Genomic DNA, 15,098 nt, shown 5'->3' with positions numbered 1-15,098 from the left:
CATGGGTACAATGTGTGAAGCCCATTTCTGGTGTCCCCCGCCGTGATATTGGTGCAATATTGCTAAAAGCGTCGTAAAACCATACTCACTCACTCACTTATATATATATATATATATATATATATATATATATATATATATATATATATATATATATATATATATATGTATGTATGTATGTATGTATGTATGTATGTATGTATATCGGTTTTAAGGCAAATATTGAAAAATGGGGTTGGTGGGGGGAGAGACTATGGTATTTACATGTAAGAAAAAACAAGATGAAACTATTCCTATACAGTTTGTTTAAATTTTAACTCGCATCTACATGAATGTCACCAGAAGACCAAGTGCACCAATTGTAGTACTGGGCAGTTACATGATGTACATAACACCTGCAGGTTTATGAACACGCTTATAGCTTATGAGCACCATAAATGTAAATGTACCCTTGTACCACTAATGTGTGACCCGTGAAGATTCCGGGGTAGAATAGGTCTTCAGCAACCCATGCTTGCCGCAAAAGGTGACTATGCTTGTCGTAAAAGTCGACTAACGGGATCGGGTGGTCAGGCTCGCTGACTTGGTTGATACATGTCATCGATCCCAATTGCGTGGATCGATGCTCATGATGTCAACTACTGGATTGTCTGGTCCAGACTCGATTATTTACAGACCGCCGTCATATAGCTGGAATATTGCTGAGTGCGGCGTTAAACAACAAACAAACAAACACTAATGTGTATGGGCTTAGGGGCGAGCGACAGGCACCGTTAAACGGAGTACTCATAGTTGCCAAGTTGTTGAAAGATAACTATGACAGCAGAGAAAAGGCTCAAGTAATTTATTACTAACTACCGACATGATGATGGCATTCCTGCATTTACTTTAATGGCCACGGACTGGCATATGAAGATCATTAGTTACATTATTGCAGAGCAGATTAACAATTTACAACAATACAGTGCATACATTATTCAAACAACACGCAGAGGACTTTGGCCTTTTACACATTGGAATTTTAATGCATGTGGCCGGGATTCGAACCCACAATTATAGGTTTCTTGCATGCCCAGGGGACGCAACTCTGCACAGCGAATCGCGGCGCCTTAGACAACTGCCCCCCCCCCCCCCCCCCCCCGTGCTCTCTCTCCATATATCACGCACATACTTCACAGTTTTGAATTCTGTGGGGAATTCCACTGCCATTTTAGGCAAAGCAAAATTACTGAAAATTACCTCTGAAAATTAGATACATCGTAAATGTCGACATATTTTTACACATTACTAAATAACCATTCACGGCGTTATTTACAGCATTTTTAAAAATCTAAATGTCTGTAAATAATCGAGTCTGGACCAGACAATCCAGTGACAATAACGGTTTACGACAATGGGTAGTGTTCTAGATTTTTCCAAAATAGTCATTACTGAATGCGTAATCAAACAGATCAAACAGCCTTTCTCTATCCGGGGTACTCCTTATGGGCATATATAGGGCATTGATACAGGTAGAACTCTTAGGAAGAAAACTCGAGTCTTCCACAAATTAGATGCTTTGGGAGCATGAATATCCTAGAATAGGTTCTTCCTCTGACCCTGTTACAAACTTGAGAACATCACCCACAGTTAATTTCCCATTTGTCGTTTCTCGTCTTCCAGCTGAAGTTTAAAAGAAAGAAAATAACAGTTTCTATTGATATTTCATTTCTGTAGCAATTGTTACAAATCTGATTTGACACTATGTACACTATCTGTTGGGCGAGCCTTAAAAGATTTATCATCCAAAAGTAACTTTGCAGACCATTGTGGCGTCATAGGTTACCATGACGTCACAATCAAATGACATCACTAATATCTCTACCACTGATGCTGGATAGCTGCACGTTTAACCCCTGGATGCCATTTGAACATATATGTCCCTACACATAACGCAGTTGCTGTGCAAGAGGGACTATATGTCCTTCTGAAACATCATATTAAAAGAATTGAAATAAAATATTTTTGGATTACCCCAAGCCCATAGCAATTGCAACAACGCAAAAAATAGTAAATTTCCAACACATCTGTGTCATTTTCACAACCCTTCTGTCAATAAATAACGCATATGGAGTTAGTCAAATTCCCCTTGTTTACACTTTCGTTCAAATGGGCCGCCATTGAAATATTTTTTCATTTTGAACCAATTGCACCGACTGATTGAAAATCCACATGCGAAGGAATGTTTGAAACCTTCATTAATATTTTGGTTAAAAGTTTGAAAAAGATCAAATATCTACGCATCTATGTATTAATTAGCTAATGAAACCCACTAAATGCCCAGTTTATCGATGGTGAATAGAGTATATTTTTTCTTCACAGTAATTGTTCAAGGCCTCGTTCATCACATTGAGTATCAAAGCGTATTCAAAAACACTCTTGACACAAGTTACGTCTGTTTATTAGTTGACACGTTGGTAGAATTATGCTGGGAGATAAATAAAATCTCACTCTCGTGTCTTTTGATATGAAACATATCAATACCCGTCGAAAAAAGTTTTAAAAAACTCTTCGAAAAGCCTGAGAGTTTCAAAATTGCATCGACCTGTGTAGATATATTTCATATCAGTAGAAACGAGGTGATATTTTCCATGTATCGTAATAATTCCATACAATCATCGAATGTTCTACTGATCACAATAACACATATAGAAAGTGTATGATAGGTAAATGTACTTTTTAAGGAGCACATAGGCATGTGGCTGGACATGATTTATATACTTTACGATCTAGTTAGGTGCTATATACTTCACATAGGCAGCGGTAGAAACTAACAGTTTTCGTCCACTTGTCCTTATAATGATAACATATAGCAAAACCCTTTTAAAGGGCCATTTTCTACTGGTCCTTGCGATACCTTAACTATTTGGCAGTATAGGACTATAGAGGACTAGTGCCAATTTCTAAAGCTGCATGATTAAATTCTTTTCAGGAGTACTGAAGAAAGTGTTGTTATTCATAAATATCGTTATGTCAATAACATACGGGGTTCCTCGGCGAATAATTACCTGTCATTCTTTCAAATATTTGAGGAATTCTTCATAGATCATTTCTTCTTTTGATCTCTTGTTTGACCAATGATCTGAAAATTGGGGCTTCAGAATATGTCGAAGTTTCCTCAAAGTCAGATCCAATTTTGCAGTTTGTCGTAACAGCTAGGTACCTCGTACAAAGTTTCGATGTCATCAACTAAAAGACAAAAAGATACAGATAGTATACTCCTTTATAGTTACATTGTTTTATCGTGTCATGACATGGTGATGTGCATAACAGTAATTGGTAATATTTTAAATAATTATGTCCTCACAGTTTCTATCCCGCATTTGGAAAATAAACTTTTGCCACGGGACTATATATGGTCCCTCACTTTTCACACCCGCATAGTGCCAGGGGACCATATATGGTCCCGAGAAAATGCCCTTTTTAAACTGTGAATTTTGATATTTAACACTGAGTGCGCAAAGTCAAAACTATAACCATCATCACCCCTATCATCTTAGCTTTAACATCGTGTAACTCATACTTTATACAATGCTACGGATTGCGAAATATGGCGAGATTAGTAAAGTGGCTACCGCTCTTCTCGGTCTTTTTCTGCCATGTTTGAACACCAAGCGAATGACGGCGAATTTTGATTATGCAACCCATGTCACATACACGTAAATATTTTCAGACAAAATCCTTGTTCATAATAAAAAATATGACCTGAGTGGTCAGAAAGACATATTTTTCTCAACTGTATACTTATTCACGTAAATACAATTCTGTTCACTCCTTTATGAACAAGTTTATTTACACGTTTTGTATATTTTTATCGACTATCGGTAATGGCGGAATGGTCGGTACACATGAGAAAACGACAGTGTATTTTTCCATTACATTTATGACGTTCATTGAATGAGATTATAACCATCATCACCCTAATCATCTCAACGTTAATATCGTGTAACTCATATTTTATGCAGTGCTACGGATTGCGAAATATGGCGAGATTAGTAATGTGGTTACCGCGCTTCTCGATCTTTTTCTGCCATGTTGAACTTCATGCGACTGAAGGCATTTTCTTATTATGCACCCATGTCACATACACGTAACTATTATTATATCAGACAGCCAATTTGAAAAAGAAATCTGATCGGACTGGTCAGAAAGATTTACTAGTCCCCACTGTACAGTTATTGGCGTGAGAGTACTAACGTTTAGTCGGCCACGGAAGTTTTTTGTTCAAGTATTGCATATGTTTATCGAATGTGTGTCATAGGCCAGTAGAAATATTGAAACACCTAGACATTTTTGATAACAGACACATTTTTTGTTAAAATGAATCATCTACATATTCTGTCACACCATACCAAACCCAACCAAAATCAACCTCTGGCAAATATATATATCATGGCGATTTAGCACGGCGCTACATACCAACCGACAGTGCAGATTGTCTTTTGTTTATGATGCTGATTTACAGAAAATATTCAAATCAAAGACATGGAAAGGTAGCTATAATCGTTAATATTAAGTTGGTATAGTGTATATTTATGGGCATGAGGTTCATGATTAAAACCTAAACATTGAATGGCCAAGCCCGAAGTGATCGACAGGGCACGTTCGCATCATATCTGTGCCGCGATTTCTTGTTTACCGGTTGTCCTACATACTCGCCCGTTCAAACAAATAACTGCTACTTTTTTCATATGAAATGACTAAGAGTCATGTGTGATTGCTCAAACTACCTGACCGTGTGAGTGACTTACCCTAACTGTTTCACATTTTGTCGCAAATGGAGATTTCAAAAGTGTGGCCACTACATCTAACGTGAGTCGACGCAATATTGTAAACAAATTGTGTCAAGGTCGGTTCCACATGTGGTAGCTCGGCCCCTGTTTCTGTCGATGGTACACGCGATACAAACATAATGCAACTACTGAAAACATCAACATAACTTCTACAATGATGACATCAATACCTTTTTTGTATTTTGATTAACCGCTTATGGATACGCTGTGCTGTTAAGTTCAATTTCGATTTGTTTTTCCTTTCATAGAAACTGTGATAGTGGCGCTGTGATTGGTTTGCTGAAATAGTATTTTCCATGAGTCTAATGTACATGGTACATGCTGTGATTTTAGAAGATAATTGATAACCAATTGTGTATGCATATATATCATCAAATACACATTACTAATCTCTTCAGAAAATGGAATATATTACAGCCCCTTTTTAAACCCCATTTCACCTCACCTATCAAAGCCATAAAACAAGCCATGACGTCAAATAGAATGGTGTTATTTTTTGGGTATTTCATTACATTTGATGATAAGGCTAGTGCTCTATTTATAATGGTGCAACATTAGTCAAATTACACTTACACATTCAGGAGAATGTTGGAATCTAAGGACTAAGTTATTGGTTAGATGGGGCCATCCATTTCTCTATTACCTCTTTCTTATAAAGAACGATGTCATTTCTTATGGGTTTTTTTATAACTAAACGTATACAGTTTCTTTATCGAAATTTGTGTTGGAATAGTTTGGTTCCTCGTGAACAAAACACCACGAAAATATATTATCCTTGCCCACAGCTAATTCTCACCAAGTGACCTGAGTTACAATAAACTAGTGCTGAGCATAGCGGAGTTATGCCCCCTTTTCTTTGTACGTGTGTAACCTCTTTGTCGCCTTTTGACGTCATAGAGAAAAATTAGTTTTCGTCATTTACGGCATGCTATTTTTGGCATTGAATGTATGTCGCATATGTATGTATACGCATATAACTCCATTTGATATATAGTTATGTCGTCCAGATATTAGACAGTATTTTGTTCGCTCACAGTTTCCGTAAAATTTCTAAATAAAAAAAATCGTCGCACAGTACTTTTATCAGTGTACGATAAAAAGCGGAGAAATTTACTGTTTTTCAAAGCAGAATAAATTGTCGGACAACACTTAGAAGTGTATTTTTTAAAAACCGGTTTAATATTTGCAGTTAACTTTACACCATCAAATAGGAAATTTCATATTCTCCACCTCTGCGTAATTTTAATGCCAGAGGTAGATCCAGTGCCGCGTGAGCGCAATTCTCGCACAACCTTCACTTTTCCGATCTTAGGAAAATGTGCGTCAGAAAACCTCGGCATCCAGAGGGTAAACAGTGTGACCTGACTATGTGATCATGAATTCTCGGCAAGCCTCTGAGTTTTTTCCACTTTTGTCAACTCGTGTTGATATATTAGATATCAAAAGACACGAGGGTGAGATTTTATTTATCATCCAACATCATTCTTCAGATTAAAGGAAATACTATCATTGCGCTATTGTGGTTTATGTGGCATTAACATGTATTGGATAAGTATAAATACCCACACGAAGACAGATTATGCCATGGGGAGAATATAACTTTTTCATATTAGGGCACGGTGCATGCCCAGTCGTCGTGAGGCGTAAGAAACCTATGATTGTGGGTTCGAATCCCGGTTCACCCCGATTATGTTTCTTTAGGTGTGTCAGCATCACACCCATGCTCTTGGGTTTCACCAAAGTGGTAAACGTCAGATACCCGAATCACTTCGGACTTTCTTCCTACATTAAGCATGATGGAACTGGAATACTGTTGAAAGCGGCGTTTAACCCAACTCACATATTCACTCTATAATATATTTTGTTGGTATGCATTTTTTAATAATTACGAGGTAATCGTACGTGGGGTAATCGTATATTTAAAGGGCAGTGTATCATGAAGTATGGGTTTGGTAAACGCCTGTAGCATATAAATATATTTAATAACAATGTCATTGCCATACATACCACAACCTCACCACTGCAAATAAACGAGCACATGTTTCACCTACTGCTACCAACTAGACATAGATCTACTCATGCGGTAATTGCATGTCTTTACACATGGCAGTAGCACACGTTTGAATGTTTCATAATCAGTTTATTTGACATTGATTCTTGAACATTACTGCTTACATATACCAGATTCGTAGATTCCTTGACAACCAGTTCTGAACCAAATGCCAATTTACGCTTATTAATAATGGCATCATATCGATTACTGGAGACAATAGAGTCAAGTTGGCTTCATAACAGATGGTCGGTAGACGATTGTTCAACACCGACGTATCTGGATATTTGTTTTTAAAAGGGGTCGGTTTACAATCCAGACAAAAATCTGGTGAAAACCGAGAATGTCATTTTACTCATTGTTTTGACATAAATTTCAAATGCGAGAAAGATGTAAATGTATTGGCCGCATTAATCCTATTAGGTGATCAAAATCATGTTGAAACAATGTCTGTTGCGTCGTTACGGTTACGCACGGTCTAACTTCAGTTTGATAATCTAACTAGTGACGGCGACTGGAGCTAAATTACATTACCGGTAGTGATCATATATTGATTGCGTCGCCTTCTCCGGTGTTCGCGTGGTTTAAGGACATTACAGCATCGAGGCGGAGGTGTCGGGGATTGTGCGAATGAAACTGTATGCCAATACCATTTAAGATATAGAAGCCACAATACTGAGTGTGCCATAAACCTGAAACTTTTCAGTCTTTTAATCAGATTTATCTTCCCTGATCTTCTATCTTCTACTTCTTAGCACGCACGAACCCACTCACGTATATCCGCACATGCACACGCACTCGCGCTAACTCGCGCGCGCATGCACACACATACACACACATAATATCACCATATGTTATGGGGATCTTGCATTATGAGCATATTTTTCTGTCCAAGCTATAGTCATTGTATGATGACCGCCTCCGTGGTCTAGTGGTAGAGTGTCCGCCTGGAGAGCGGAAGGTTCGGGGTTCCATCCCAGGCCACGGCATACCAAAAGACGTTAAAAGATGGTACTTGCTGTTACCCTGTCTGGCGCTCAGCATTAAGGGGCTGAAATATGGACTGGTCGGCTCGGAGTCAGTATACTGTGTCTGAGTGGGTTTTCATGTTCAACTGCGGCATGGTATCTCAGTGGGCTAGCACTATAAATCGGCATCAGTCCGGACTAGTACAAGCAGCCACACACGCACGCACGCACACACACACACACACACACACACACACACACACACACGTGCATGCAAGTCGCTATATGAGTGCAATAATCTTGGACGCGACGTTAAACCCCATTTCACCTCACCTCACCATTGAATGCTTGCCTGTGGACTCATTGGTGCTGAATAACTGTAGTAGGCTTCATATCTGGAGCGACACAATGGCCATATTTAAACGATGGCTATTTACCCAGCTATGTACGCATGTAAGGATGTGTAATTTTGAATATATGTACAGGGTAGCTGCGGGATGTAATAAGGTTATCGTATTTGTCGTTTGACAAAGTCCAAGGTTTCTTCTGATGCCCATGTGTCCTAGGCGCAACAGTTTGCTATGAAGAGTTTCCTAATCATGCTAGGTTAGTGGGTATGAATCCTAGATCCGCCCTGATAATGATACTTTGTTTATCAGTGCCATGCATATGCTGCTGGGTTCTCTTGGTTAGACGTCAAAGAACTCCCCCCCATGAACTGTCATGCCATGGTATAACTGAAATATTGTTCATAGCAGCTTTAAATCAAACGCACTTGCTCATTCTCCTAAAATGGAGCTCATCTATTTAGCATTGCTCATCCTAACAGTGCCATTGATCTCTGTGGTTGAAACAATTATATTATTTGCTTGTGAAGTTACAGCAGATAAATAGAGAAAAGACCAGGTGTAGTCATTCCATAAAACTCTTTTATTTTCTGTTTGGATCTACCAGAATTATTAAAACACATATTTCACCCCAATCAGTTTAAATTATTATACAATATTATGATAGTATTGTGAGACGACCCGGAAGCTTGAAACTTGAGCCCAAAATGGAGTTCTTACAGGAGTCGTTTGCTACGCAAGCATTTAAAATCTCTCAACGGTTGACACAAGAACACGACACATACAAGCAGGACTGGGGGTAAATGAGTGTCCAAGGTGAAGTTCTAAAGGGTTCGTGTAAAGTGCTTGGCACGATATTTGAAACCTGACAACCACTGACACATGAATCCTCAACGCAGGATTGACGGTAATTCTTACTAGTTCTAAACCAAATGCCAGTTTACGCTTATCGATAATGGCATCATATCGATTACTGGAGACTATAGAGTCAAAGTTGGCTTCATAACAGATGGTCGGTAGACGATTGTTCAACACCAACGTATCTGGATATTTGTTTTTAAAAGGGATCGGTCTACAATTCAGGCAAGCATCTGGTAAAAACCGAGAATGTCATTTTGCTCAATGTTTTGACATAAATTTCAAATATGAGAAAGATGTAAATGTAATGGCCGCATAAATCCCATTAGGTGATCAAAATTGTTGAAACAATGTCTGTTGCGTCGTTACGGTTACACTCGGTCTAACTTGAAACCTTACAACCACTGACACATGAATCATCAACGCAGGATTGACGGTAACTGTATGTTCTTCTCAACAACTATGGCTTCAGGTTCAGCCTCTGTTGTGTCTGTGATATCAACACCACCTGCACAATCTGGACTCTCCCTGTAGCTATGGAACATTACGGCCACATCGTCGGGCAGTGTATTCCATTCCCATGCGATGTCTATTTCACACATGGCACTGAAGTAACTGGCTTCATCCAAGGCAGGGTTTAGATCCTCGGTGTCGGTCTCCTGTGGGCACTCTACACTGCCCACTCCATGCCCGGGGCAGTTGTTCAAACTTGGATCTTGCTCCCTGGACTGCAGCTGAAACAGTTATAATACCCATTACATCCTAGACCTGTGAACATCCGGGTTAGAATAGGTCTTCAGCAACCCATGCCTGCCGTAAAAAGGCGACTATGTTTGTCGTAAGAGGCGACTAACAGGATCGGGTGGTCAGGCTCGCTGACTTGGTTGATGCATGTCATCGTATCTCAATTGGTGGATCCATGCTCATGATGTCAATCACTGGATTGTCTGGTCCAGACTCGATTACTTACAGACCGCCGTCATATAGCTGGAATATTGCTGGAATAGTGCGGCGTTAAACAACAATCATACATGTCACATGTAGTCGTGTACCTATCACCCAAATGGACAAAACCACTAATCCTGTAATTATATCTCTAGTCTAGATGCAGTATCACAATTGGTGCAAGGCTTGATACTCTTGGTGCTTTCATGACTTATTTTGAAAATGCCAGTTGTTAGATGATATATATGGGACTACACATTCTAAGTAAAGTACAATTTCTAGCACTCTTTTTCGTGGAGCTCCATCGAGGATTTCGAACCCACATTCTACTAAGAAAGTGTCATCCCAAATACAACATATGCTACATTTGACTACTTTCCAAAAGGCATTGTCTATTCATAGCCGAGCCAATTTACACAAAAACCTTTTGAGCGCTTTTATCAGAATACTAGTGACAAAACGCATGCAAGAAAAGATTTTAAACTATGTACAATGAATATGCTGACTTAATATTTTAGTAGTTACCGTGATTTCACAAGATAAGCTCTGGTGAACGACGTTTTCTTTATCTGGAACAACTGTCACTGGACCTCGAACCATGACAGACTCGGACCCAGGCTTCACTGGCACATGGGGTAGAGACATAGGGCTATAACCGCACCGAGAACTAATCTGCTCATTCGACGGAGGTACCTGTGAACTGTCGTCGTCTTGTGGGAGACGCTCTGGTGCTTGACCCTCTGCAGGGGATGATGACACCACTGCATCCGACTTAGGAAGGATTCGTTTAAGTTTTGTAGGTTGTCTCCTGTTTGGCAAATGTGGTGACCCTACTGTCTTGAAATGTGAAACATGACTGTTTTGTGACGTGTCTTTCATTGGTAGTATCCTTGGCAACGCTGAAGGGCTGAACGTCTGTATATTATAAACTATTGGCGGACTTGTGGTCTGTTTGTCGGATATCCCAGAATTATATGCTTCAGTGAGGATCTGGTTATAAACATTGTCCGGCAGAGATAGTCTTTTGTGTATTAACGGTTTGGGTTTCCCTTGCGGTCCATTGAAATTAACGCCTGCCTCGTTCTCTTTATAAAGTTTCTCTGATCTCCCGACGAGGTCGGAGGTCCGAGAAGCCAAAGTTTCAACTTCCGGTTCTCTTGTTTCGGTTGTACGAGACCGCTTCCGTTTGTGGCAAGGATTTGAGTGTTGTCCACTTTGCTGACATTGTGACTTCTTTCTGAGTTCAAAGCATCTCCCAGTGTTTATAATATTCTGCTTTGGTTGCAAGTTGCTCAGGTCGATCAGCTTTCTATGTTGTTTCGCCGCCTTCGTTTCCATGACCGATGTTTGTGCGACTGTATCTTTGATTCCGGAAGATTGTACCGGATGCGTATACAAAGATGTAGGTTTTGTCTGTCGTCTAAATTTGGCTCTCCTGTTGCAAAACCACGTCTGCAAAATGAAACAAATGCATAAATTAACCATCTTATTCTCTGCATACAAGAGAAGGGAAGACATATATGTGTAATAGGCAGACTCACAAACACCTCTGGGTTGACATCCGTCAGATTCATAACAGCAAAGGCACCCGTGAAGAGAGATACGAGTTAGATTGGTGTTCAACGACCCATGCTTGTAACAGGCGACGAACGGGATCGGTTGTCAGACTCGCTGACTTGGTTGATGTATGTCATGGTATCCAAATTGCGTAGATTGATGCTCATGATGCCAATCACTGGGTTGTCTGGTCCAGACCCGATTATTTACAGACCGCCTTCACATGGCTGGAATATTGCTGTGCGGTGTTAAACAACAAACAACAAGAGTCCAGTAACCAACGAGACAAGGGAACTGCATCATTTTGATTTATGAAGATCCAAAATCCTTAAGGCGACGCACATCACGTTGAAGAGTTGCGTCCCACAGCCATATCAGGATCCGCTCATCGTGTGTCCAAATCCACTTATTTTGATAATTGATCTGACAGCAATACACCAGCAATGGTGGCATCTTTAGAGGCTGAAAATAGTATACAAACGGCGTCTCGCATAACCTGTTTGCAAAGCAAGATGTCTAAAAGTCATACATTCAAGACGGGCGTAATCTTACCGAAACAGTGGCCTCGTCCACATCTAACTGCTCAACGAGGTCCTGTTTGACCTGAAGGTCGATGTAGCCGTCATGTTTGCTGAAGGTCGTCTCCAGCGTCTCCAGCTGCTCCGTCGTGAAATGCCGTCTACGTCGTCTCGGCGGCTTCGGCTTCGTCTTCGCATTCACGGTTGTTGTTGCTGTTGTTGAGAATAGCATGTCGTCCTGGAAATTCAAACAGTTTTCATGAAACAAAGCGACGAAGCTCAATCCAAACGTCGACCCGTGAAGATCCGGGGTAGAATAGGTCTTCAGCAACCCATGCTTGCCGTAAGAGCCAACTAACAGGATCGGGTGGTCAGGCAAGCTGACTTGGTCGATGCATGTCATCGTATCCCAATTGTGTGGATCGATGCTCATGATGTCAATCACTGGATTGTCTGGTCCAGGCTCGATTATTTACAGACCGCCGTCATATAGCTGGAATATTGCTGAGGGCGGCGTTAAACAACAAACAAACAATTCAATCGTCAGCCCTAGCCTTTGTGTTATAATGGTATACTAGCATATGTTCAGAAACGTCGCGTTGAAAGACTGTAGACTTTGAAGTCAAATGTCTTCAATTTTATAGTCTTTCAAATACCGACGTGTGTCTGTTGGCTCGTTTCTTCATGTAAATCAATTTTGTAGATCAAGATCCCCCTAATTAAAAAGAGAAAATATATCAACATTTCGACCTACCCTGGACGTAGGCACCTTAGCATGCGTGAGTCGAAATTCTAAATTGTAAACGAAATGTTTCCCTAATCAGTGAGCAGTTCTTAAAATAAATCACACAAAATCCACATTAGTCAGTTGAATTTAATTGAAATCGGTATAAGTATCTTGCATTACATTGGGGAGTCCATATAAGACTCACATAGTCTCCCTTATTACATGCGAATCTTTGAATGTTAACATATGTGCCGTTAAACCCCGTAATTCCGGACGATACCGTTTCGAGAGATATCGTTTAGAGTAGTGAATTTCCCGATAAAGGAATCTTGAAAGTAGTGTAGGCCTTTTACACAATCATTCCCTAAACTTCGGAAGATGAGGTTTCTGGATTAACAGTGCCCGGAATAAAGAGGTTCCACTGATCACGGAAAATCAGTGATGACATCAGGTGTTCGGGAAAAAGGTTAGCAGGTCCTGCTCTACTGGCAGAACCCGCCACTCACACAACTTGTATAAAATGGTATGTGACTGTTGCCTGACGTCGCACGGCATTGCTCGTGTCATGCGACAAGTTAGACGTCCAATTTACATGTGTGGAATGTGCGTGACAGTAGGAAAACCAACCAGAAAACCTGGGATTTAAACTCATGACTCTTTTGGGGCATAAAAGGTTAGAATAAAAGCAACAAGCTACAATGGTTTCTGCTTATTTGAGAACTGGAATACGTTGGAGTTAATTGTTGCGTCAAAAGCCACAGACCCATTGAACGTAACGTTACATTATAAAGTATACATTAAATTTTACAAGTAGAAAATACGTATCTCCAAGTGAGATGTCTATGATATACACATTTCGATATATTTTCTAAGGTAGTTCGAGAACTCGTATACATACAACTCAAAGAAGAAGTTAATGTACCATGGCAGATTAACTTTTGTAATATGAAAGAATAGGGCGTTGTTTAACTTCTTTTGAGAAGTATATAATGAACACTCTCTTTTCTACGAATTCGGGTCCACGAGAAGCGCGCGTTAAATCTTCAGCCTCAAAAGTTCTTGTTCATTTTGGTATAAGAGTCGTTCCAGAAACGGTTGCTTCATCTCACGACTCCTGGAACCAATATGACCAACATATGTGGGTTTTATGCGCAAAGAGTATTGTCTCTCTGATATACGGGGTTGCTAGTACGTGTTTCATCCTGAAGTACACCTTGTTCCAAGTCTTCGTTACAAAGAGTTAGCTGTCCCGTTATACAAGTTCTCTATAATTATTGAACGAAGTCGCCCAACAGTTGACCCTAGAGTCCATCCTATCTGTTAAAAAAGCCCTAGCATGTTGCAATAAATGTCATGTCATACCATCAAAAAACGGTCTTTATTCTAAAACGAAACAATGGACTAAATTGTCAATGAAATATCAAATCGTAAATCAATATAACCAACATAAATAGTGGGTGACCTGCCCAAGGGACGCAACTCTGCACCGCGAATTGCGGCGCCTTGGACGACTGGGCCCCCTGTGCCCACGTCAATGGATGAAACATAAATTAGGGCTGGGGCAACTAAATTACAAGGACACAAGCACTGTCCTTTGTTTTATGTACGGCTGATTTATTCTGCTGCATCAATGACTTTGATGTAGTAGATTTTAATCCCCTTGCGCCAGATATACACAAAGCTTTGTTTCTTCAGCTATCAATCACTGAAGTTGAAGGTCAGTGTGACCCAGCAGATGACGCGTCATGATCAATGTGGGATAACAACACGTGACACCAAAACTATGCGAAAGGGGGACTCTCGACATGCAGAGAGCTTCAGACACATTCAAAGTTGATGGTATTAACAAGAGAAAGGTAGATATTTACGGAGTTCCTGGTTGGTGCTGAAATGAACACCGTGTGAAAACTGCGACGACATTCGGCCTTGACCCCAGGAGACCTTTGACACGGCGAAGAAAGCGTGCAAGTCCGTGACTTGGGAGAGAATACATGATTGCGCGTGGGAAATACTCACTTTGTGTGGAAAATGTAAGGCGCTCTAAAAGAGGAATCACTTGTTAAACACCTGTCACACATATTGAAATCACTTGTCAGGTACTCCTGTTTTCACACTGGATGTCTTCAGAAATGTAACTTGTCAATGACCGATAACCGAAAGTAATTCGAAAACAACAGATTCGAGTAATTTCTCCGAATTGAACCATGTTATGGTTGATGTAAAACTTCTCAATAATTTTGCATAATGACCTACAGTTGCGTCATTTGTAGTTGTTTAAAATAATTGTTCTGTGTGT

At 40.1% G+C, this 15,098-nt stretch overlaps 1 protein-coding gene and 1 pseudogene across 1 annotated transcript; both read right to left on the bottom strand.

Annotated features, from left to right (window-relative positions):
* Window positions 1–1,405: 1,405 nt before the first annotated feature.
* LOC124133875 lies at window positions 1,406–3,421 on the bottom strand (annotated as a pseudogene).
* A 5,340-nt stretch (window positions 3,422–8,761) lies between these two features.
* LOC124133891 lies at window positions 8,762–14,769 on the bottom strand. Its single transcript, XM_046498477.2, has 4 exons — window positions 14,671–14,769; window positions 12,110–12,313; window positions 10,526–11,452; window positions 8,762–9,789 (listed from the first exon to the last, which is right to left on the bottom strand). The coding sequence occupies exons 2-4, from the start codon at window positions 12,305–12,307 to the stop codon at window positions 9,475–9,477; spliced, it is 1,440 nt and encodes a 479-aa protein (XP_046354433.2). The 5' UTR covers window positions 12,308–12,313; window positions 14,671–14,769; the 3' UTR covers window positions 8,762–9,474.
* Between the last annotated feature and the right edge of the window lie 329 nt (window positions 14,770–15,098).

The sequence above is a fragment of the Haliotis rufescens genome, unplaced genomic scaffold (genome assembly GCF_023055435.1).
Source record: "Haliotis rufescens isolate VD_foot unplaced genomic scaffold, xgHalRufe1.0.p SCAF_16, whole genome shotgun sequence".
NCBI lineage: Eukaryota > Metazoa > Mollusca > Gastropoda > Lepetellida > Haliotidae > Haliotis > Haliotis rufescens.
The sequence above is the reverse complement of the archived record's forward strand: the minus strand, read 5'-3'. Positions and strand labels throughout refer to the sequence as shown.

Coding starts and splice junctions, on each gene's coding strand:
- LOC124133891 (XM_046498477.2), bottom strand. CDS start 12,307: ATGCTATTCTCAACAACAGCAACAACAACCGTGAATGCGAAGACGAAG. Junction 11,453..12,109: donor TGGACGAGGCCACTGTTTCG/GTAAGATTACGC, acceptor TTCATTTTGCAG/ACGTGGTTTTGCAACAGGAG. Junction 9,790..10,525: donor GCTTATCTTGTGAAATCACG/GTAACTACTAAA, acceptor TAACTGTTTCAG/CTGCAGTCCAGGGAGCAAGA.